This window comes from Sturnus vulgaris, chromosome 2 (assembly GCF_052056855.1).
Source record: "Sturnus vulgaris isolate bStuVul1 chromosome 2, bStuVul1.hap1, whole genome shotgun sequence".
Taxonomy (NCBI): Eukaryota; Metazoa; Chordata; class Aves; order Passeriformes; family Sturnidae; genus Sturnus; species Sturnus vulgaris.
Genome location: NC_142244.1, coordinates 53,880,874 through 53,903,374, shown reverse-complemented (window position 1 = coordinate 53,903,374; position 22,501 = coordinate 53,880,874). Strand labels below are relative to the sequence as shown.

The 22,501-nt window shown below is 37.5% G+C and overlaps 1 protein-coding gene across 3 annotated transcripts in view; it reads left to right on the top strand.

Moving 5' to 3' along the window:
- Positions 1-22,501, top strand: part of DCLK1 (doublecortin like kinase 1) — a 224,924-nt gene that overhangs the window by 141,101 nt on the left and 61,322 nt on the right. For all 3 annotated transcript variants that reach the window (XM_088159567.1, XM_088159568.1, XM_014868918.2), the window contains exon 5: positions 10,450-10,566. In XM_088159567.1, the coding sequence (XP_088015693.1) occupies positions 10,450-10,566 (117 nt within the window). The remainder of the gene's footprint in view (positions 1-10,449; positions 10,567-22,501) is intronic.

Here is a 22,501-nt window from a genome sequence, read left to right as displayed (position 1 = left end):
CTTGTACTTGTTGAATTTTATCTGTTTTTTCTGATGACTTTGCAGTTTTCAGATTTATACCATTCCACAATGCCTACAGCTTTATTTATGGTAGTGTCATATCCAGATTTAAAATGCATTTAAATAATTGCATTAGTTGCATATTAAGACAAATAAATATTGACTAGACCAGGATCAGAAACAAAACTCTGGTGAGTTTCTCTTCTCATTGTCTCCTAGTTTGACAGTGAGCTACCCTGATTAGCTTTTCCAATACCCATCTTAAAAGAAATTTCTATAGATGGTATTTTCTTGAGTTGAAGCTTGAGTTTCAAAGTTGAGCAGGAAAGCCTTGTAATCTCTACTGTCTCTCCTGTTGTCCTTTATAGGAAGAATACTTAGACACAGTTTATTCTTGACACAACTGTTTTGAATATTGTATATAATTTTAATATCTTTTAAGCTTCAGATATTTTGTTTCCTTAATTGCTTTGTTTTGTCATGGAAACAAAGAAGGGCTGAGCTTGAAAGGGACCTCTAAAGGTCATCTGGTGCTGGGTCCAGGATCATGTCTAGATGGCTTTTGAACATGCCTAAGGCTGGAAATTCCACTGTCTCTCTGGGAAACCCATGCCTATGCTTGGTCCCTTCAAAGTCAGAAGATGTTTTCTGCTGTTCAGAGGAATCTCCTGTGTTTCAGCTTGTGCCCGTTGCTTCTTCTTGTCTTGCCACAACCAAAAGGAAAGCAGCTTGACTCTGTCTTTATATTCTCCCTTTGGAAAGCTTTTCTCAATAATCTCAAATAGGGGTGTCTTTTCTGAACCTCCCAGTTTTCTATTGTGTCCCAGTTACAAAGACAGACATTTGCTTTGACTTTTTCTCTTGTATCTTTACTTGTCCTTCACAATCCTCATAAAATAGTATCTGGTGGCTCAGAGTTCATCTTAGATGTAAATATTCTAATCTAAATCTAAATATTCTTCACATCTCACTAATTTGAAAATGTTATCTAAAAACTCTGACTTGTTCTTTCTTAGTGTGTCTTGTGTTGTAGTCTCACTGTTGTTAAAGTTGATTGCCTAATTGCAGTGAGTCTTCATAATGATCATTTAAATAACAAAACTCCCTACAACAATTGGCTTCTCATATTCATCTGTTTTTAATGGATATTTTAGAGTTGCGTATCTCTTGTTTTGTGCAAGACTCTTTGCTAATCTAACTAATTAGCTGTGTAAGCCATGGGAATTTGATTTGTGTTTAACTGTTATGACTATAATCTTTATCTCAATACAGTCTAATTCATTTCTTTGAAGAAAAAAAGGCTTTTAAACTTAATACTTCACAATAAAGTTGTTAGACTAATAAGTATAATATAAGTAGGAAGATTTAATTAAAAAAAAAAAAACAAAGCAGAAATAAGTAGGGCAGTTTAAACACATATTTTGTTGCTCACCACAAATATGTTACACAGAAAAATCTGTAACTTCAGGAGAGCTTGCTAAAATGTATTAAAAATTAACTGTTTTAAATGGATATTATTCAGTAATACCTTTAGCTGATACTTTCCGTGTGAAGATAATCTGCAAATGAGGGTTTATATTTGTAACTGTGGTAATGGCTTGAGCTTGTAAACTTCCAAAAGAGTAATTTGAAGTAGTAAACAATTGAAACCAAGTCATACTCTTTGGACAGCAAGTAGTAATACCAAAACCCCAGAATTTCTTGGACTGCAACACTGGCACTTCTCTTAGACTGTAATTGAAAAAATATATGATGGAATGCCTGTACTTGGTGTTTAAGATGTTAATGTTTATCATATGGATTGTTTAGGAGGTCTGCTTATTCTCAAAATAAAGAACAAAATTATTTTTAATGGGTAATAAGACAAATATTAACTCTTTGTGCTGAACAGGAAAACAAGCCATTGATTTTGATGAACAGAATAGTTTGGAACTAATTATTTTGTACCATACTCTCCTTTCATCTCCGACTGAATGAATAAAACAATGCCAAGAAAAATGCCATCCAAACAGTGCAGATAAAGTAAGGCACTTCAGTGTTGAATTTTTCCTGTGGCTTCAGCAGTGTTTTTTGAGGGATATCTGCTTATATCCTGTATCCCCAGTAAATATGCTTTTGTCACAGAAAGAAAAGGAAAGCCCTGAGGTAAGGCATATCACATTTATTTGTTTCATGAAGAATAATGCTGAGGCCATAAATAAAAATAGTACAGGTGGTTGCAGTTGTAATCAGTTGTGCCATCTTAAACATTTCCAGTTAAAAGTAGCTTTGTGATATTTTGGTCACTGCAGCTACATGGTAAATCTGCAGAGGTGTAGGGAAGAGGTGTTTGCTGAATACAGGGGCAAACTAATAAACATTTGTGTCAGCACTGGAACATCTTGGTTGAAGTGTATTGAGCAAACAGAGATAATTCAAGTCTCTGGGAGTGGAACAGAGTATGTGGCAAGATACGCAAGGCATGTCAAAGAAAACGTGCTAGGAGTATATTTTAACTAATGACAAAATTCTTATTTCAACTCGGTCTTCAAATGCCTTAAAAATAGTTTCTGATAGTCCAGTTTTAATTTCAGAAATTAATATTTTACCTGTGCAAGTTCATTCACTTTAATCAGTCAGAAATATTTCAGATTCGCTTAGAAAAGCAGATTTTGAAAAAGTCTTCTAGTCTTGTCTGCCTACAAAGTCAGAGCTCGAAAAGAATTAGATATTGTGCCTTGTCAGAAAAGCTGTTGCATCAAGGAAAAATGTTTTTTTCAGTTTTTTCCACTGCTGTGGGTTGGAATCTTTCATGATAGCAGATTTCTTTTCTGATGTAAAGCAAGATTTAACATAATGTTGTTTTTGTAGAGAAAATATTAATTTGGAGGTTTGTGTGAGATCAATCTGACAAAAAGGTCAGGAGTTGGAGAAGATGGGGAGACAAGACCTACTCATACACAGTAAAGTTACAAAATACAGGAAAATCTTGTGTTAATGTTTGTATTAAGTAAAAGAGCCTGTAGTCAGTTCAAAGATACTGCTTCTAATTACGGTATTTTCACCAAAACTCAATATATATAATTTGTATCTGATAATTCATGAGTAAGATTCATCTTTTCTTCTTCATCTTAGCTTACAGGTTCCTAACATAGGTCACAGAAATGAATGTGTTCCATTGACTGTAGAAGAACTGTGGGGTGAATAGTTCATAGTTCATCATATTTTGAACTATCAAGCATTAGATGAGTTCTATCCGCCCAAGAGTGTCCCTAAGACAGGAACATGTTTGAAGAAAAAGTAGTAAATACTTGAAGCAACATTTTGATTTATATGTAAAATCTGTTTACCTCTTCCAGTAAATATTTAGACTTTGGTGAGTTTAGAAACATTTGAATTCAGAATCTGAAGATTATACATTAGAGCAAAATGAGACCTTAGTGATAATATGTGAATTCACAAATACATTCCTTATTTCTATCTTAACAAGGTATTTTTGAAGTAGTACATACATCTGAAAGCATTCTTAGCTTGGGTGAAGTGATTTGTGTTCCTAAGACCTTTCAAGATTCTCTATTTTATTGATGTGTAATAAGGCATAGATAGCTTTAATGGTCTGTATTTTATTGTATATACTTGCCCCAGTTTCAGAATTGGAGAATGATTTTTCACATGAAAGAAAATCTGTTTCTCTATTTTATATCCCAATCAAAGTATATTTCTTTGCAGAAAAAAAGGAGATTTAGGTAATTGCTTCCACAAGTATTTGGCACACAGTAAAATAGAATTCCTAATCTTTATCATGTGTGGAAGACCAATTACTGGTAAGAAATCAAATCAGAAGATACAATGTCTCAAAACCCCATGCATTTACAGTGACATAGAGCTTAGTACATGGGATAAAACTTTAGGATTTTGCATTCTATGCATACATCCCTGTCCACTCGCATCTGTAATGTATTCAGGAACACATTGAACAGGAAGGCATGCAGAAAAAAATTAAAGTAGGCACAACCATGACGATAGAAGCTTTGAAATTACTTAAACCTTTGTGAAACACACTATATCCCTTTCATTTTTGGAAACTGCATGATAGTTACCCTTTTGAACATGTTGTAATTGCAAGTCATAGCTGCCAGTGGTTGATCAGTTGGGTAGGGTGAATTGCAGTGTGTATCAGTGTCACTAGACAGGAGGCTATGGTTTCTCTTGCTGAAGAGAGTGAAACTAGTTCTGCAAACAGAAGATTACTGGCATTAATTGAAGGCATGAATACAGCTGAAAAGTAAAATCTTATTAGCTGCATTAAGAATTAGCAGCATGGAGAAAATTACCCCTAACATTAAAAACTAAAATTGGTACTGCCTTTGGGGTAATGATCCATTGATTGGCCTGAGGACATTGCTAGTGATGCTAATGTCTTTAAGCAGTGGTAAAAGGCACCAGCCTGAGGCTTACAGTAAAGTGGCTTACCAACAACCACAGACATCCTTGATCCTCCCCCCTTGCTTATCTGCAGGATACAGCTGTTGCTGAAACCAAGTTAAATGTTCTCATCTTAGAGAAACAGATTGGCAGGGATATTGAAAATATAAAATCTATTCCCTACACACAGACCTCAAAGAAAAGCAAAACACAGCAGAGAGTGATATTTTTGCCCAGAAATAACTCATGAAGGCCATACAGTCAACTTCTGAGTTGCTGACAAGTAAGCCTTTTTGATCTCCTGGTAATTTAAATAACTTTTCACAGTCTTCTCTAGAAGCACATTAAACTTTTTCATTTTATGACACATTTATTGCAGATTAGTTTCTCTTTGCTGCTTTTTTGCCATTGTAAAATCTAATGAGCGTAGAAGCTAATGCAATATTTTGGAAATGAAACATCATGGGGCTGGAGACTGCAGGCATTGTGATCCTGTGTGTTAGCATCCTTTATTTACCTCATGCTTACCTCATTTTTTCCATGTGGTAACAGGAAGAGTCAAGAGCTCACAAGTATGTATGTTGGGCTTCCCTCCTGTTTCTGACAGCTCCTACTGCTCTTTGACACCTTTGTGCTCTTTGTACAATCTCAGTAACTCTGTTTTCCTTATCTTGTCCCTACAGTCTTAATTATGTCAGATTGTAGCCTTGGGGTATTTTATCCTTTTTTTGCCTCAGCCTTATTGTTAATGTCCAATAAAGGCCTCAGAACTCTGTGGTAATATTCCATACTATAAAGGGACTGCAGTGTTACATTTTTAGCTTTGCTGCTGTTAGTCTGTACTTCTCTCTCCCACTTCATAGCTTTGTATGTAGTTATACAATAGAACATCTTATTGCAAGATGTTTTCACTGGAAAACATTCTTATTTATATCATATTTTGAGTTGGAAAACAATAAAGTCTATTAAGTTCAAACTGTAAAATTGACCTTCCTTTGTCTTGCATTACCATGGGTGTCATCATTTTGTTCCTTTAATCTCAGTCAGTCAATGGTGAGAGGAAGAACTGGGGTTTCATGAAACATTTCTTTCTTTATTGAACATAATATAGAAACACTTGGTTTTTCTTCTTGGCTGGGAATGCCATGCCCACATGAGTGAGAAAGGCAGTATAGCTGTCTTCTCTCAGGAGTTCAGATCTATTTCTGATACAGTTTTGGCATCAAAAGAACATTGGGGGAAAAACGCTCTTCTGTTTCACAGCTTGCACAGGACCCGTTGTATAGTAAAATGCTGTTAATGAGGAGAAGGTATGCATTTATTTGCTCACCCATTTAGATTCTCTGTAGAAAACACCGTTTCAATAAAACATGCATTTTTGTTATGTTTTCTCTCTAAGTAGGAGCTTTCCTACAGTAACAGGCGAATTATGGTAATGTCTTAGAGGAACAAGCAGTGGTTGTGTGGTTACTGAGTGGGATCTTTGCCTGCAGTAAAATTTTACTTTACAAACTAAATGTGACAACAGAATTAAATGCATAAACTGTTCCTGGGAGCTGAGACCTATTTACAACGAGCAGCCTGGTTACATTCTGCCCATTGTTGGAAATCCTTTTAGACTCTGGAAATAGTCTTGTCTTAGTCTTTGAAAACATGAATTGCTTGAGCCTGGTGTGTACAGCACTGAAGGCTTTCCTATATGACTCTCCACAGGCGATACCTTAGCCCATGTCCTTTATGCATAAACTTGTAAACCCACAGGAAATGTGGCACTTGACAAATTTACCTTAAAGAGAATATATGCTCATTTGAACTGTGACCTTTTAAAATTTCACAACTTGTGAATTATTTTTGAGAGAAACAAGAAAATTGTGCCAAAGAAGTTTATAATTGAGTTCAAAAGGGTTTATACAAAAAGAAAAATAGGAAAAAAGAGAATATTTCTGTGACATAGCCTAAATAAAACTCAGTGGAGACAGGGAATCAACTCTGCATGTAAGGCCACATCTAGAATACTGTGTCCTGTTTAAAGTCCCCCAGTTCAAGAGAGATATCATTAAATTGGAGGCAATTGGAAGAGGATCATCATGGTGGGGGCTAGCTGGAGCACTTTCTGTGTGATGAGAGGCTGATGGAGCTGGGCTTTTTCAGCCTGAAAAAGGAAATTGCTTCAGGGGCACCTGCCAGTAGCCTCCAGTGTCCATGGGGCAGGATCTCTTCTCCATCAAGGGGGTAGAGTCAGGCTCCTCATAGTGATGCTTGGTAAGAGGATGAGTGGTGATAGATATAAATTGAAACAAAAGTTTTAGACTGGATATATAGAAAAATGTCAGAGATGGCAGCCCCACTGAAGTCCTGGTAGATAATATCCATTGCTATCCCTGCATCTGCCAAGCTGGTCATTTCATTGCACAGGAATCAAATTGGTTGAGCATGGCTCCTGTTGGCAATTATGATGATTGCTTTTGATGATTTTTTTGTCCTTAATGTGCCTTGAAATAATTTTTATGATTCATTTATCTGTCTCTCTCCCAGGCTGATGGAAGGCTAACTTGTCTGTAGTTCCCTGGGTATTCTTGAAGATAGGAGTGAGATTTTCTGGGTCTCCAAATGGCTCTCCCAGTCACCACCATCATTCAAAGACTATTGAATGACTTCACAATTACATCAGCCAACTCCATCAGCATGTGAAGGCTGTATCCTGTCAGGTCCCATGGGCCTACATGTGACAGTTTTGCTTAAGTATTCTCTAATTTGATCTCCTTCCACCCAGGATAGGTGTTCCTTTCTCCAGACTTTCCCCCTGCTTCTGAGACCTGGGATTCCTGAAGGTTTGTCTTGATAGTGAAAACTGAAGCAATTCAATACTTTAGCCTTTTCCACATTTAATGTCGTTGGGGCCCTATCTCATGAATTGGGGCCCTATTTCATGGGTGTGCATTCTCTGTAGTCTTCCTTTTGTTCTCTTTGTATGTAAAGAAGCACTTTTTATTGCTCTTGATGTCTCTTATCACATTCAATTCTAATTGGACTTTGGCTTTCCTAACTGTGTCTGCATGATTGGACTTAGACTATGTACCTCCCAGGTTACCTGTCCCTGTTCTCACCTTTTTTGTGCTTCCTTTTTATGTTTTTAATTTAGTCAGCAGCAACATGTTCATCCATGCAGACCTCCTGGCATTTTTTAGCATCTTCCTGCTTGTTTAGATGGACTGGAACTTGGAGGTGATCTTTTAATACTACTCAATTATCTTGGGTCTCTCTTCTCTCCAGAGCCTTATCCAATAGGACTCTTTCAAGTAGATACATAAAGAGTCCCAAATCTGCTTTTCTGAAGTCCAGAACTGTGATCTTGCATTTTTCCCTCCTTCAATCCCTTCACAATACTGAACTCTCCTATCATGGTCTCTGCAGCTAAGGCTGCCTTCTGCCTTCACAGTCCCAGAGTCTTCCTTTTGTTGTGAGTGTGAGCAGAGTATCTCTTTTTGCTGTTTTATTCTGTCACTTGGAAAAGGAAGTTGTCACTGATGTTCTCCAAGATCCTACTGCACTGTGTATGCCCCAAGTGGGTTGAAGTGTCCCCCAGGTCATCCAGTGATTGTAAAGCTACTTCAAGCTTTGAGAAGGAAACTGGACCAGGAATTCCTCATGTCTAAACTGGATTATCCTATGACCCTGTGATGCTTGTACATTTCTTGAATTATCATATGATCATTTGTGTTTCTCTCCTGTGGAGAGAGATTGTTTAGCTGTGAGAGGTGACTTCCTCTTAGGGCAATATGCCATTAGTGTGGGGTTACTCACAGGTCAGGATCTGTATGTAGCCCCTCAGGATGATTTGCAGATGAATTCTGCATGGCCACATTTTGGAGATGAGAGGGGCTACAGGGGTGGCTTCTGTGAGAGGTTGCTTCCCCCATGTCTGGCAGAACCAATACCACGACAGACCCATCGCTGGCCAAGGCTGACCCAATTAGATATGGTAGTAATGCCTCTGTGATTACACAGTTAAGACTAGCTAGCATAGTTTTTTTAAGGTATTGAGAGAACCTGAATGAATATTAATACTAACAGTTAAGCTTTAGCATGAATTAAAGAAGAGGGATGTAGTTAATTGTTTTATTTACATGCTGGAAATAGGAAAACTTTTTACATATTGCATAAAGTAACTGTTTTCTTCATGGACTCTTAAAGTCTTCAACTAAGCAAATTATATATTCTAGTGGGTTTAGCTTGGTTGGATTGTTCTGCTTTAGTCTTGTTGTTTGTTGACCATCGGAATATGCAGTTCCCCTTCCTGACTGTTTCCTGTGAATGAGGCCCACGTTAGGATTACCTCACAATTTTAACAGCCATTAGATGTTTGAAAATTTTACATCTTTGTTTACAGGAAGATAGATAAAGAACTTACTTACTTACATTTGCATTGTAGAGAGTTTCTAGAGCAGCTTTTTATGCCAATAAATCAGTGTAAGATTCCTGCTGTAGTTACCCAATGGCACCTAATAGAAAGCTTTCATCTGTTTTCAGGAGATAATTTTCAGTAGATAATTTGTTCATAGAGTAAATGTTTTGTTCCATTTCCACTGATTGTTCAGTATAAAACAAGAGAAGTCATCAGTGAATCAAAAAAAATGTCAACAGAAAGAAATTAGCTACTATTGGGCATTAAGAATATGAAGAATTAGGAATAATAGGAGAGTTTGGGAAGAAAAGCTTCTTTGGGAAGACCAAGGCATTTCTCTGGTCCTCTCAGCTCTCAGCTGTGCTGGATATTTCGCTCAGTAACACATCAGTTCTTGCTTCTATTTCCTTGAAAAGCTTGATGAAAGACGAGCAGTTAGGGCAGCCAAGAGAAATAAATTTCATGACATCATTCTCGGGTGTATACGTTTAAGTTAATTAGTTATGCTCAATTTTATTTCTTTGTTCTCTAATCTGTCTAAACTATGTTACAGGCTCCACTGATCTGTGAAGACTAAATAATATGCAGGCTTGTACATGGTATTTTCTGACTAGGAAGAAAAAAACTCTTGTTTATTTCTCTTAACCTCTGTTGAGGAACCTTAACCATGGGAATAAAATAGGAAACAGGTCTGGTACAGAACTAAATGTTTACTGATGTATTTTTAAACAAATGAAGTGTACTGACATTGTCAGGTGAAGACAGTGTAAACATTGCTGCAGAGTTTTAATTGTAAATTGACTAAGAATTGGATCTTTTTTCCCCCAGCTGTGTAATATGTCTGGTGATTAATCTAGTATCCATTAGGAGTGCAAGACATCAGTGCTATGCACAATAAATTCTTTCATCCCCAGGCCAAGAACCATTTTGCAGGCGTAATGCAAGGATGCCTACGGATCTGTGTGGGCGTACATAAACTCTAACCTGAACATCTTGTAGTGTTCTCGAGTGGGAGGGTAATTTCGCCTCTTCATTGATTTTACTGGTGTCTCTTATGAGCGAGCAGTGCCGTTTCCCTCACTGTGATGAATTGTGTGTGCTACACAATGTGGGCTATTGCTCATCAGAGGATTAAGCAGGAGCAACAAACCTGCTTTATTGTCTTCAAACCTTTCATCAGTGGAAGACACTTGCGTCATCTTGTGCAACTGTAGCATTTTGATACAGAAAAGAAGACTTCCGGTTTTTCTAGAGGAGACTGCCTAGGTTGACAAAAATGCTTACATTGCATCTGGACTGTTTACAAAAAATTGCTATGTTACTTGTACTGAAAACTTCAAAAGCAAAGAAATTTTATGTGTAGTTTCAGCACTGTTAAATTAAGCTGTCCTAAGTACCAGCAGTAACCATGGTATTTAAAAGTCTGGATTACTGCAACAGTCCTTTGTCTGGGATATGGTACATACTGTACTTGGATTTTAATGGAGCCATTTATACAGATTTTATACTTTCTCATAAAACTCTTCAAGGTGAATGAAAACAAGCGTGGGCTAAATGTTTTCACTTCTCAGTGCTCTTTCTGTTACAGAATCTTGCTGACTTTCTTAATTGCTAACTTATGCAGTTTCTTTGTCTTCTAGAATGTCGGGTGGTGAAATCTACTTCCTATACCAAAATAGCTTCGAGTTCACGCAGGAGCACCACCAAGAGCCCAGGCCCATCCCGACGCAGCAAGTCTCCTGCTTCTACAAGCTCAGGTAAGGCAAGCAAACAATCTTTCTTAGCAACAGCAACCATTCTGTTCCAACGGAGTGGGCAATGCACTTAAAATTCCACGTTTCTGTGGAAAAACATTGTATGTATAAAATAGCTGATACTGAAAGAGTGCGTGTTTTCTCAGTGACGTCTGAGATCGAGTGTCTTCCCAATACAAAATAAAGGTTCAGCATCTTATAAATCATTCTCTGGCATTACAGTTGTTCAATTCACTTCATTTTTTCATGCATATTTTTGTTTCCAATACCTAAACACTGAGGAAAAAATGTATGGTAGTCTTGGTACTAGGAACTGAATGAGAACAATCTAGAAAGTAGCCCAAGTTATGCAGCATAAGATCTCTGTTGCTGAAAGGGTAATTTCACAATCTTTTTTGTATTTTGTTTCTGAGGGAGCGAGGAGGCAGTAGTGAGGCAAGGATTGATGAAAGATCATGAGGATATTGAGAAAAGGAGGGCAGGACAGAGAAAGAATGCGATTAAAGACGTGAATGTGAGGTGGAAAGATAGCTGTGGAAGAAATGTCAGAATTGACATAATAAACCAGAGATATAGGCTGGAGAAGACACAGTATAATGCTTTAGAAAGCTCTGCCTGAAAGGCCTTGCTTTGGCTGTCTTTGCAGTAGCTCCCACTAGAAAGCAGATGAGTATTTCACCCCTGCAATTTTTCCCAAGTAGAAAAAATAAATACATAAAAAAGTGCATTAGATTGCCGGTGTTGATGCCTGAAGGTACAAATAATCCTAGGTGTGAGTCAGTTGAGTAGACCCATTCAAGCGTTTGCAGCATTGCCTGTGAATATGGATTTTGCAAGAGGCGAATGTTAGAGCTGTCTGAAAGCCACTTCCTTTCCTGCCTCAGTCTTCTGCCAACAGGAAAGCAAATGGCATGCTGAAACCTGCACCCAGCACCATAAGTCTTTGTGGGGAGGTGGTGATCAGAGTGGGCCAGTGCTGGTTTCAGAGAGGGTAGAGATAGAACAACTGGAACTTTTTTTTATTATTTTACAAAAAGACAAAGGTGAGAACAAAAATTCTTGCCCTGGAAAGGAGGAAAGTGGGAGAGACATGATGAGAGATGGAGGCGTAGATGTAGGTAGCAGGGCTGGGAGGCAGCTTGCCTCCTACACATCCTGGAGAACAGCTGAGATACACAAACCTGAGAAGAGGTAATGGGATGAAATATCAGTTGTGAAGAACAAGTCCAGAGTAGCTCTTTCATAAATATGTTAAGTTACTTTCTTTGTAGCTTGGTGGACAGAGTTAAATTAAACTTTAGCAAGGAAGGCCCTGTTTGGTATGGGAATGTTAGAGACTCTGGGCTTTTTTTCCTAATGAATTTGCGAGTACAGGTGATGAACATTGAACTGTGTATGCTCATTTCTATGTGAAATAACTGTCCTGCAAATAATAAATAATCTATGGGATTTCTATGGGACTAGCAACATTTTTTTCTGACTTGAATATGTGATATATGTTAGTTTTGGTCCTTAAAGAAATAGTACTGTTTTTACTTAAAGGTGCTGGGGAAGTGTAGGTGAGTAAATCTTAGCTTCTTGCAGTTCACTTCTGTAAAGGTCTGAGCAGAATATATTGCATACTTCAAAAGATCAGGAGATTATTTTGCAGCCTATGGAAAAAATAGAATGTTTTTACTTTACGACAATAATAATTAACAAATCATTATGTTTATAGCAAGAAATGAAACAATGTAGTGAAAATATTAAAAATGCAAGCCATTTTAGATAGTGCTGTGCTGATGACAGATATAACCATCGTAAACATTTCTTATGTGAAAATACATTTATAGGAAATAGGCGCATGTTAGTTTGTCACCAGCAGCATTTCTTCAGGGTTCAGGTCTAGGGCCAGTTTTGTTCAATATTTTTATTGGTTATCTGGATAGAAGACGTGAATGCACCATTAACAATTTTGAGGATAATAATAAACTGGGAGGTGCTGATGACTGTCTGAAGGAACAAGATGCTTTGCAAAGGGATCTAGGTAGTTGGGCAATGATTAATAGGATGGAGTTTAAGAAGAACAGATGCCGAATTCTGCACCTGGGATGGAGTAATGCCAGGCAAAAGTATAAATTGGGAGAGGAGTGGCTGGAGAGCAGCCCTGCAGACAGGAATCTGGGAGTGCTGGTTGGCAACTGGCTCATTACAAGTCAGCTTGTAATTGCAAGTGTGCCTTGGTGACCAGGAGAGCAAATTGCATCCTAGTGTGTGTCAAATGCAGCACAACCAGCCAGGTGAAAAGAGGTGATTGTCACGATGTATTCAGTGTTGGTGTGGCCTCACCTTGAGCACTGTGCACAGTTTCGGGCACCAGAGTTTATAAAGGATGGGAAGGTACTCAAATGTGTCCAGAAGTGGACAACAAAACCAATGAAAGGGGTGGAAGGTATATCCTATAGGGAGCAGCTAAGGACTTAATGTCTTGTTGAGAGAAAAGGAAAGGCTGAGGAATGACCTGATTGCTCTCTGTGGCTTCCTGAGACCAGGATGTGGAGACAAAGGTGCTGAGCTCTTCTCTCTGGTATCCAGTGACAAAGCATATTGGAATGGTTCAAAGCTGCATCGGGGAAGGCTTAGACTGGACATTGGGAAGAATTTCTTTCTGAGTGGTTTATCAAGCACTGGAACAGGCTGCCCAAGGAAGTGGTTGAGTCAGCATCCGTGGAGATATTTAAAAGATGTGTAGACATGGCACTGAGGGACCTGGTTTAGTGGAAGACTTGGCAGTGCTGGATTAACAGTTGGATTTTATGATCTGAAAGGTTTTCTTTGGTCTAAACAACTCAATGATTCTATAGCTAGGAAGATTCCTTTACCAAGAAATACTGTGTGGTTAGTTGGATGCCAGGTGCTCACCAAAGCCACTTACTGCTCCACTTCTCATCTGAACATGTTGAAGTTTTGGTCAAGTCTGAGTTGGTCAGGCAGTGGGACTAGATGGTTGTTGTAGGACCTTTCCAACAAAACTATTCTATTCTATTTTATTCTATTCTGTCTGTTCCATTCTGTTCTATTCTAAATTAGTTAAGCCTAAAAAAGATAAACAATTGAAAGTGTTTCTACAGAATTTATTTTTAGTGAGGGGAACAGCTCTGATTTGGCTGTCTGTATCTCTGGTATTTGCTTTTTGCAAATAGGTCAAATTGTGTGAATGTTAAAGTAAGCCTATTTCCAACCTTAAATACACGAGTACTTGGATCAGTATTACTTTTATACAAGAAAACAATATTGTACTAAGCACTTGCTATCAAGATTGTTTTTAAATCACATAAAGCTAAAACCAGTCAATGATTTCTTAAAAATACAATTTTATTTTAGACATTGCGTTTAAAAAACAGCTGTAGAAAGAAAGAGAAGCACTGACTCTTAGATGGTTTTAGACAAAACCTCTAGTTCTCCCATGAAATTAAACAATATGTACAGATTTTATTTTTCTGCCACCCAGCAAGCATAAAAATGCTGCTTATTTCTTGGAATTATGTACATGTGACAGAAGCAGAATAGAGAAATTGCCACCTATCCACACATATCAGCAGATAATTTTTTCCATGATGTCTACATTAAATATCTCAGTACTAGAGAATCTCCTGAATGACTTGTGCCTATCTGGAAGTTATGCTTTTGTTGTCATGTTGTTACTGCTAAGTGTATGTACATGTATGTTTATTGTGTGTTTTTAAACTCCTTTCAGTTAACCTTTAAACTGCTTTTAGAGATTTTTCTTTCATTAGTAATTAACACGGAAAATAGGAAAAGAGTAGACTCCTTGCTCTGATCAAAGACAATACATACACATTGCAAAAAAGTTAAAGGTATATAATTTCCTGAAGAGTTTTATCATAGAATAAAGTTGAAAGAAGGAAGGATAAAGGGAAGCAGAAAGCATTCTTGATGGTGTACCCTTTACAAAAAGCTGAGAGAGTTGAATGGAAAAGAGCGCATTGCTAATTAGAAAGAATCTGATTCCTTTTGTTTCTTTTTGATTATTTCTGCACTTTGAGAAGTCTGCACATTCTAACTGCACAAAAGGATCATATTTCTGCTTCAGACTTGAATTAATGCTCATATCAAGAAAATATACATGGATAATTACATAGGCCAAAAAAAGAAAATTCTACAGACAAAGACTATGTTAAAAATATTCAAATCTCAAAGTTGAGAATTAAAACTGGTAAAATTGTAGAATGAAGAGATATCCTTGAGTTAATTTTTATTCTCTTGTGTATGCATCTGTAGTATGGTATAGTCTTTAATGGCAGTATTCAACAGGATAGCTGCTTTGAATTCATCATTTTTAGAGTAAATTAAGGCAAAGTCTTGGGCCATTTTCCCATTGTTAGAGAAATAGATGTATAAATGAGGCTAAGACATATAGACAATCTAATCTGGTTTAAGCACTTAAATGCCACCCTCAACAACTGTTTCTCTTCTTTGACACAGTATTTCAAGTGGTCAATGAATTAAGCCAAACTTAGGCTTGCACTGCATGTTTATAGATTGAATTAAGTCTGTGAGTTCCTTTTTCTGAGCAAATGGTGGTTCAGGGTGATAAACTTTCCCAAATTCATCCCAATAGCTTCTCAAGTTGTTTACAGAAATCAAAGGGGTTATTTTGAGGGATTGGTCATTTGTTGTTTTTCTTTGTCTCGTTTTTGCATTTGTAAGTCTGGAAAAATAATATTTTAGCAAAACCTGTGCTTTGAAGATAAACTCAGTCATGTTAAATTATTTTTGAGGAAATTCTGCTTGAAAGCCCTTGCTTTCCATTTCAGTCTCACCTTGTTGTGGTGACCTCAGACTCTGTGAGGAGCAGACAAAGGACCCTGAATGTCCCCTCTCCCTGGGGAGGCACCAGCCACTGTCCTGGAGAATCATTTCCTTCATTGTCTCATCTGCTACTGGGGGAAAAGGATTCTTGATGACAATTCCAATGCTCTTAGATTACTTCCATGCTCTGCAGGTGCCTTTTGCCCTCCATTGCCTCTAAAAGCAGCCTCCTTGGCAAGCCTGAAAGCCCTACACAGAACCTACTATAACAGGACTGTCAGGCTTTGCAGATACATGGCTATGGGAATAACATCATGGCAACAACAGGATGAAAAACACTGTCCCACAGGCTCTAGGACACACTGCTACGGTAGCACAGGATTAAGTGGGGAACCTGTGAGTGGAAATCAGGCTGCAGGGTTACAGGGAAAGACCCTAAATGAAACCAGAGGCTACAAAAGTGCTCAGGTCCACAAAGGTTCAAATCTGTGCTCTGGTTAGCTGAGGGCAAAGTAAAATGCATCATTCTGTGAGAAACACACTCTCCCTGTTGCTTCTTGAGCTATACAATTTGCAGTGAGCAAAAGGACTGCATCTGCCTTTACATCATTTCTTGGCATATTTCAAAGGCATGTATGCCTATACATAGGTGGTGTTCACCTTTTTTCACTTCATTTCTTTTCATAACAGAGCATATGTTTGATATATTTTCCTGATAGCCTCCCTGGCTCCTGAGAACAGATGCATCCTATTTTTATATAAAAACACAGAATAATTTTTTCTTCTAAGAGTACAAGTAAGCTAGGAAGATCTGTGTAAGGGATGACTTCTCCATTATTATGTTTTCTTCAGTTTGTTATTTACATCTGACAGTGTTTCAAAACAGTACCACCAGAGAGAAATCTCACTGCAGGAGGATTGCTTTCTGGCTTTTTTCAAATCCATTTGAGATATTGTCTGCTTCAAAAGGCTTTCAGTCTAAATAGAGAAGAGAAGCATGGAACAAGGCAAAGAAGCAGAGAAAAGATAGTGTGACTTTCTGGTAGGCAGAAGGCTGAAGTCTGATTCCAAGTGCAATAGATAATCCTACCTCAATTTATCTGATGTATTCCTAAAGCCTGTAAACCACTTTGATGTGTTTTTATTGGCATCAAATAATATTTGGGAAAGGGCATAATAAAAGAGACATTTAATTTTGGTGACAATGGGTATCAGCCCGTTGTTGATGACTGAAAATTATGGATGTCTGATGGCTATTCGGTAGCTGGGGGCTTCAGTCCAGCTGCCACTTAACACCATTGATGGCAGCTTCAGTGTGGGTGAACAGGTAATAGATTCAAAGAAAGCAGCAACACTTACATCTTCATCATCGTTATTTTTAGTCAAATCAAGAGCAGCATGAGATGACTGGAATCACTGCACCCTTGGTCCATTAAATTAAGGAAAGATGCTGCACTTAGGTGAACTCTGGTTTAGCTTCTGAAATTCCAACTCTAATTTTCAGGACTTGTTCTCAACAAAAGTAGCTAGTTTCTTTTTTATTTTTTTCCCATTTTGAGCACCTTCTTCAATATTGTTTCCTTCTCACTTTTTCTCCCTTGTAAAGAGTCTAATTTCCCTCAAGTTATCACTCAGAATATGTCAGATGCTTGAAATCTTATTTGTAGTATCAATTCAGGTGTTAAAACTTGGTTTTAAAAAGAGTTATTTAGGAGTTTGGATTATTCAGTGTGAAAAGCGACTGTTTCAAAAATACCTGGGTTGATATGTACCTATTCCAAATGACAAAGGGAACATATGTGAGGAATTGATAGAGTAGGTCATATTACCAAAGGCTATGTGAGGGTTCTTTTTAAAATTGTACCTGGACAAAGATATTGTGAAACTGCATGTTAAACAAAAGTCTGATCAAAACTGTAGATGTTTGTGGGACACTTATTGAGAAAGTAAGAAAATTACAGCCTGAAAAATATTCCAGGCTGGAACTTTTCAGCTCTGTTCCCAGCTGATAAGCTGGTCCAGCTTAAGGCTAGGGAGAATTTCTCCCAAGGTGATAATTTGGTCAAAATAAAAAGGAATTAATAACAAGATAGAACACCTGTTGTGGTGTGTGACCAGGCCCTGGGAATGGGGTGTCTTCTCTCTGAACCCATCAACTTTTCTCTACTCTTGGAATTGCGAGTCATGCTGTAAAACCAAGTGTATTTCTGAATAAACTTGTCTCTTTCTTCCTGTCATGAAAGATGACCATGTAGCTGTGCATCTTATTTCTGCCACACTTAAAGGGTTAAAACCCCTTTCCACAGCTACAGATGTTCCCTATAGGAAAAAGTGGATATGGAAATAAGATCTTATGGAAGTCTTCCCTAAGTCAGATACTTGTGCTTTTCTCTGCTAGTTAGAAAAATAAAAAAAAATAGAGGTGTTCCTCTGCAATAAGATATATTTTCATTTCGTCTGATAGTTCATCCTTAGGCTATTATCCAGAAACAGCCCTCCTTCAACCACTGGCTCAAGAAGGTCTTTTGTATCCCAGAGGAAAAAGGCATGGTATAATATCAACGTATCCTATTGTCTTTGGTGAGGTCACCTGTCTTTATTCACACTGTTACAGGTACTCAGCTGACAGATTTTGTAATAAATATGCTGAAGCAAAATTTTCCTAAAGCCAAAAGCACACACCCGTGGGAGTGATGGAGTCATCCTGCAGACCCAGGGATTTCCAGATGATTTTTGCTTTGATCTTGGCTTCTTTTTAATTTTTTATTTATGGTGTTTGTCTTTGATACTAATCAGTGAAAAATTAATTTTCATCATTTTATATTCTGTAACAAAAACAAGAGTTGGTAAGAGATTTGGTTATGTTGAATAGTTTAACTGTCTTAAAGGATGAAAAGTTAAATGCTAAATGAAGAAATGTGCTCAGAAATTCTAATCTGTTCAAACAGACTGATTTGAGAATACTAGTCTTTCTAGTTAGGCAAAACAGTCTAAAAGACAGATTTTCATTAAATCTTACATACATATAGGTGTTCTCTTGATTAGGTACTACAAGAAATTAGCAGACAGTATAGATATCAGCTGAAGTGTAGGGAAAAAAAACAAAACCCAAGAGGCACTTACCTTCTGAGACTACAGGAAAAAACAACTACTGGTGGGTTCTAGGGAATTGCATTTTCCAAGCAATCTCCTTTCTTCTGAGATATATCTGCAATATCTGTGTGTCTGAAGCACTTCTCTGCTTGACAGTGCAGACATAAGTGACTTTGGGTTGAGGTGGAAGAGCCTGTGTGGGGTTTACAGTCCCTGCTGAGCTCTGCAGGGCTTGGGTTAGACTGTGTGGCTACCACAGGTACCAGTGACTAACAAGGACTCGTGTATTGGTGGCTGCTGGGATGGGGAATGTACACCTGACCTGTAGGTGATCCTTTCTGCTGACATTTCTAATCAGTTGATCTGTTGATCAGGTGAAAGTTCTGTGTGTGTCTGTCAGGTCTTGTCTTCAGTGACAAAGGGATGTTCTTTTATCTGCTTAACTTCTTGACATAAACTCTGCAAAAGATTGACTATAAAAAGGACAATTTAGCACCAGTTAAAATGAATGCAGTACTGATATCTGGGCTTTTTCTCTCAACCAGTTGCATGCTAAGGTAGAACCTCTAAAGGCTTGTCTTCACTGAGGAGTCATACTGAGGGCACTTGCCTAATGTGGTGCTCTGTACGCACTCTGTCTTTTGGTGTTAAGACAAAAATGGCAAGATGTACAAAAGTAAAATACAAAAGCAGAATGAACAAAAAGGCAAGATATGGCTTATTTCCTAACTATTTTGTAACTACATAACCTTACTGAGACAAAAATGTTAAAAATGTTGTTTTGGAAAGGACAGTGAAAAACTACAGAACTAATTGAGGCAAGGTCAAATAGTAATCTCACATTTTTTGCTAACAGTTGCTGAATATGACCTATACATGTTGTGACTTGTGTAAATAATTTTTAGCTTAACTTTCCTATTCATAAGTTGTGGCTGCAAAAAAAGCCTGCACTGTTCCATTCCCTTGGTGTCCTCTTTCTTCTACACACACACTTTTATTTGGCAAACCACTTTTTTAAACACACGAAGTCACCTCTATATATTTTATAGAGTACAATATGCTTGCACATCAACAGGCAACTCTATAGGAAACTGATTTTAATACACTTCAGTAGTATTGGTGGCTTCTCAGACTGGTACTTGAGGATTTAATTATTTTTTTCTTGCTTTTTGTTTCTATTACTTAATGAAAATATGCTCTATCAAAGTTTATTTATTGGAATGCCATCAGCGTACTATTTACTTGCACCATTTTCACTAGTTTATTATAATCATATTATTCATAAATATTATCATATTCATTATTCATATTATCATTAAAACCTATTTTGCATTTGTCTCAGTAGGTGCTGATATCCAGCTTTAGTGTTCTATTTTATGAGTTTTCCCATCTTCATGTGCGTGCCAGGTGCTGGAAAAGCAAATACAAAGACAGGTCCTTGCCCTGTTGCACGTCCTCAGCAAGAGAGGACAGTAAGGAAAGGAGTTCACAGCTAAGCAGTTGCGTACATCTGCTCTGAGCAGCTACAATAATATTGTTACTGTTGCAGCTTTTTAATACATACTTCGCTGGTGAAGTTTTGAACTGATAAATCTTTTTCATAAGATAATGGGAGGGCACTGTGTGTTAAGCTGAAGTCTGTGACCCCTTGCCACTTTATGAATAAAAGTGACAAGAAACCTCTTGCCTGACTCAATAAAATGGTCAGTCACAACAGTGATTTACCAATTTCATATGTCTTTATCTACACCAAGGTTCCCGCTAGGAACATGTGCTGTATCAGTCAGTGAGAAATGCAGTGCAGATACTGGATAGAAATGCAGTTTCCAACAAAAATGCATTCCACCTAGAAATGGATTTTAGGGCAATTTAGTGATCAGGAATGTAGTAGTATTATTAAATCTTGTAGCTTTTATTAACATATTTGTTGCCATGATTTCTGGTCATGAGCAGCTTATGTAAGAATGGCGTAATGAGTGTAAATGGAGTTCAGGGAGGGGGTCAGAATCACTGCAGTCTCTTCCTGCTACACAGCACCTGATATCACCTCTATTTGCAAATTCAGTATAATGACTCACAAGCACAGGAAGCCATAAACAAAAAGGTAAAAAATGAGGGCCCCTGGAATGTACAGGGAAAATATCAGAAATTACCATTTTCTGTTGTGATGTCTGTCTTAAGGATTATATTAATAATATCAGTAGTAAGAATAATGTAATAACAATAATAGCAATATATATCTTCATGTATAAAGAGCATCCAGAAAGATTCATCTTGTGTAGCTTTGCAAGTTAACACTACAATGGATGCTCCTAGTGGATTATTCATCAGGTCAGGTTTTATTCATCAGGTCAGGTTTTATTCATCAGGTCGGGATGATACAATTTGTGTTATGACAGCAACTTGGTTAAAATAAAGTCTAGAAAACTACTTCAGATATAGAAGCCAATACAACATAAAGATTGGTAAAAGGAATCCTGTTAATCCTCCAGAGTTAATTGCCATCTCTAGAGTTTCCTAATCAGCCCTCTATAGGGAATCCTTGTAAGCTCTCAAAAATCATGGTACATGTTTTATGTACTGGCACCTTTATATTATGGATATGGGTAAGGAGGTGAGAAAACTTCACTTAAATCTGCTCAGGGCCTCAATTCATTAATTGTGCTCTCGATTTTACGAGTTACAGATGGCCAACGTTAGCCCAACTATCACAATTTTCCTTTTTAATACCGCAGTTGAAGAGAGCATTCAAACTTAGTTTAAATGCTCTGGATACTCTGATGGTGCCAAATAAGTAATTTTTTAGGATTTATAATAATGCTTAGTTTTCTCGTCCTAAGTAGATGCTTATCAACATAATATGCATCAATATGGAAATATATCAGTAGTTAAATGCACCGTTGCATCTATTTGTCTGGTTCCACTTGGCAGCCTCAAGTTTTTGTCTTCAGGACAGAGTGATTGCTATAGTAATTCTAAAAAAACTATTGTTGAAAGTTATGGGGAAGGAATCAACCTATAAAGAGCAGGAACCGGTGCATAGTGCTACAAGGTGTATTGAAATGTATCTGTTATCTTAAATTTGCTTATGATGATAAGACCTAAGAGTATCTGCTTGGTGTAAAGAGAAGGCAGAGCACTAGTCCTGTTACTCAGCAGTCTCAAGGACTAGCTGAATAGTAGGAGTTTAGTGTTAGTTGCTAAATGCCATCAATGTCTAGAAGACAGATTTTACAACTTGACAAGTTTGAGATTCCAGAGGGCTCATTTTTTATGTCCTCATCTTGCTCTTTTCCTAAATTATTTCGGTGATATTGGTAATAAATTTGATTTTAGTCACTGTTGGACAGATCTGTGGCTGTTTTGCTGAATACTGTATGAACATACGTACATACATATGCATGTGCGTTCCCCTGCACTTAGCACAATATTTGAATGAGCTGATGTGTGCAAATCATTGTCCTCTGTATAAAGATACGTTGAAGCCTGGAGGAGTGGAATGTTTTTCCATTAAAACAGGCTATTTAAATCCAATTAGAGCATCTTGTTGTTTCTATAGTTATGCAAATATATTGCACCTTTACTCAAAACAATGCCTTGCACAAAGTGATATTGGGGTTAGATCACTAGCAGCACTTAAGCACTATTAAGTGATCATCCTTTATCATGCAGTATAATGTGTTTTATTGATGTGTATGATGTGGTAGATATACATATTTCTTCATTATAATGTGTGGGCCCAGTATTAGCCAGTTAGAACAATGTATTATGTAAAAAGTAAGAAGAATCTTTTAAAAATGCCTACTGTATTATCCAAAGGAATTAGCATTTGCTAGATTGCCAGTCAGCCAAGGTTTTACAAGAGTTATTGTCATTTTGATTTTCGGATGAGTCATTTGGTACATTGCCCCCAAAGGCACCTCATTATGATTCAGTGCACAGCATATAAAATTGCTCAGGCTTTCGGGGCTCCATGGAAAGCGAGTGGGGGTTGCAGTGGCTCAGCGTTGTGAAGCAGCAGCATTATGCTTAA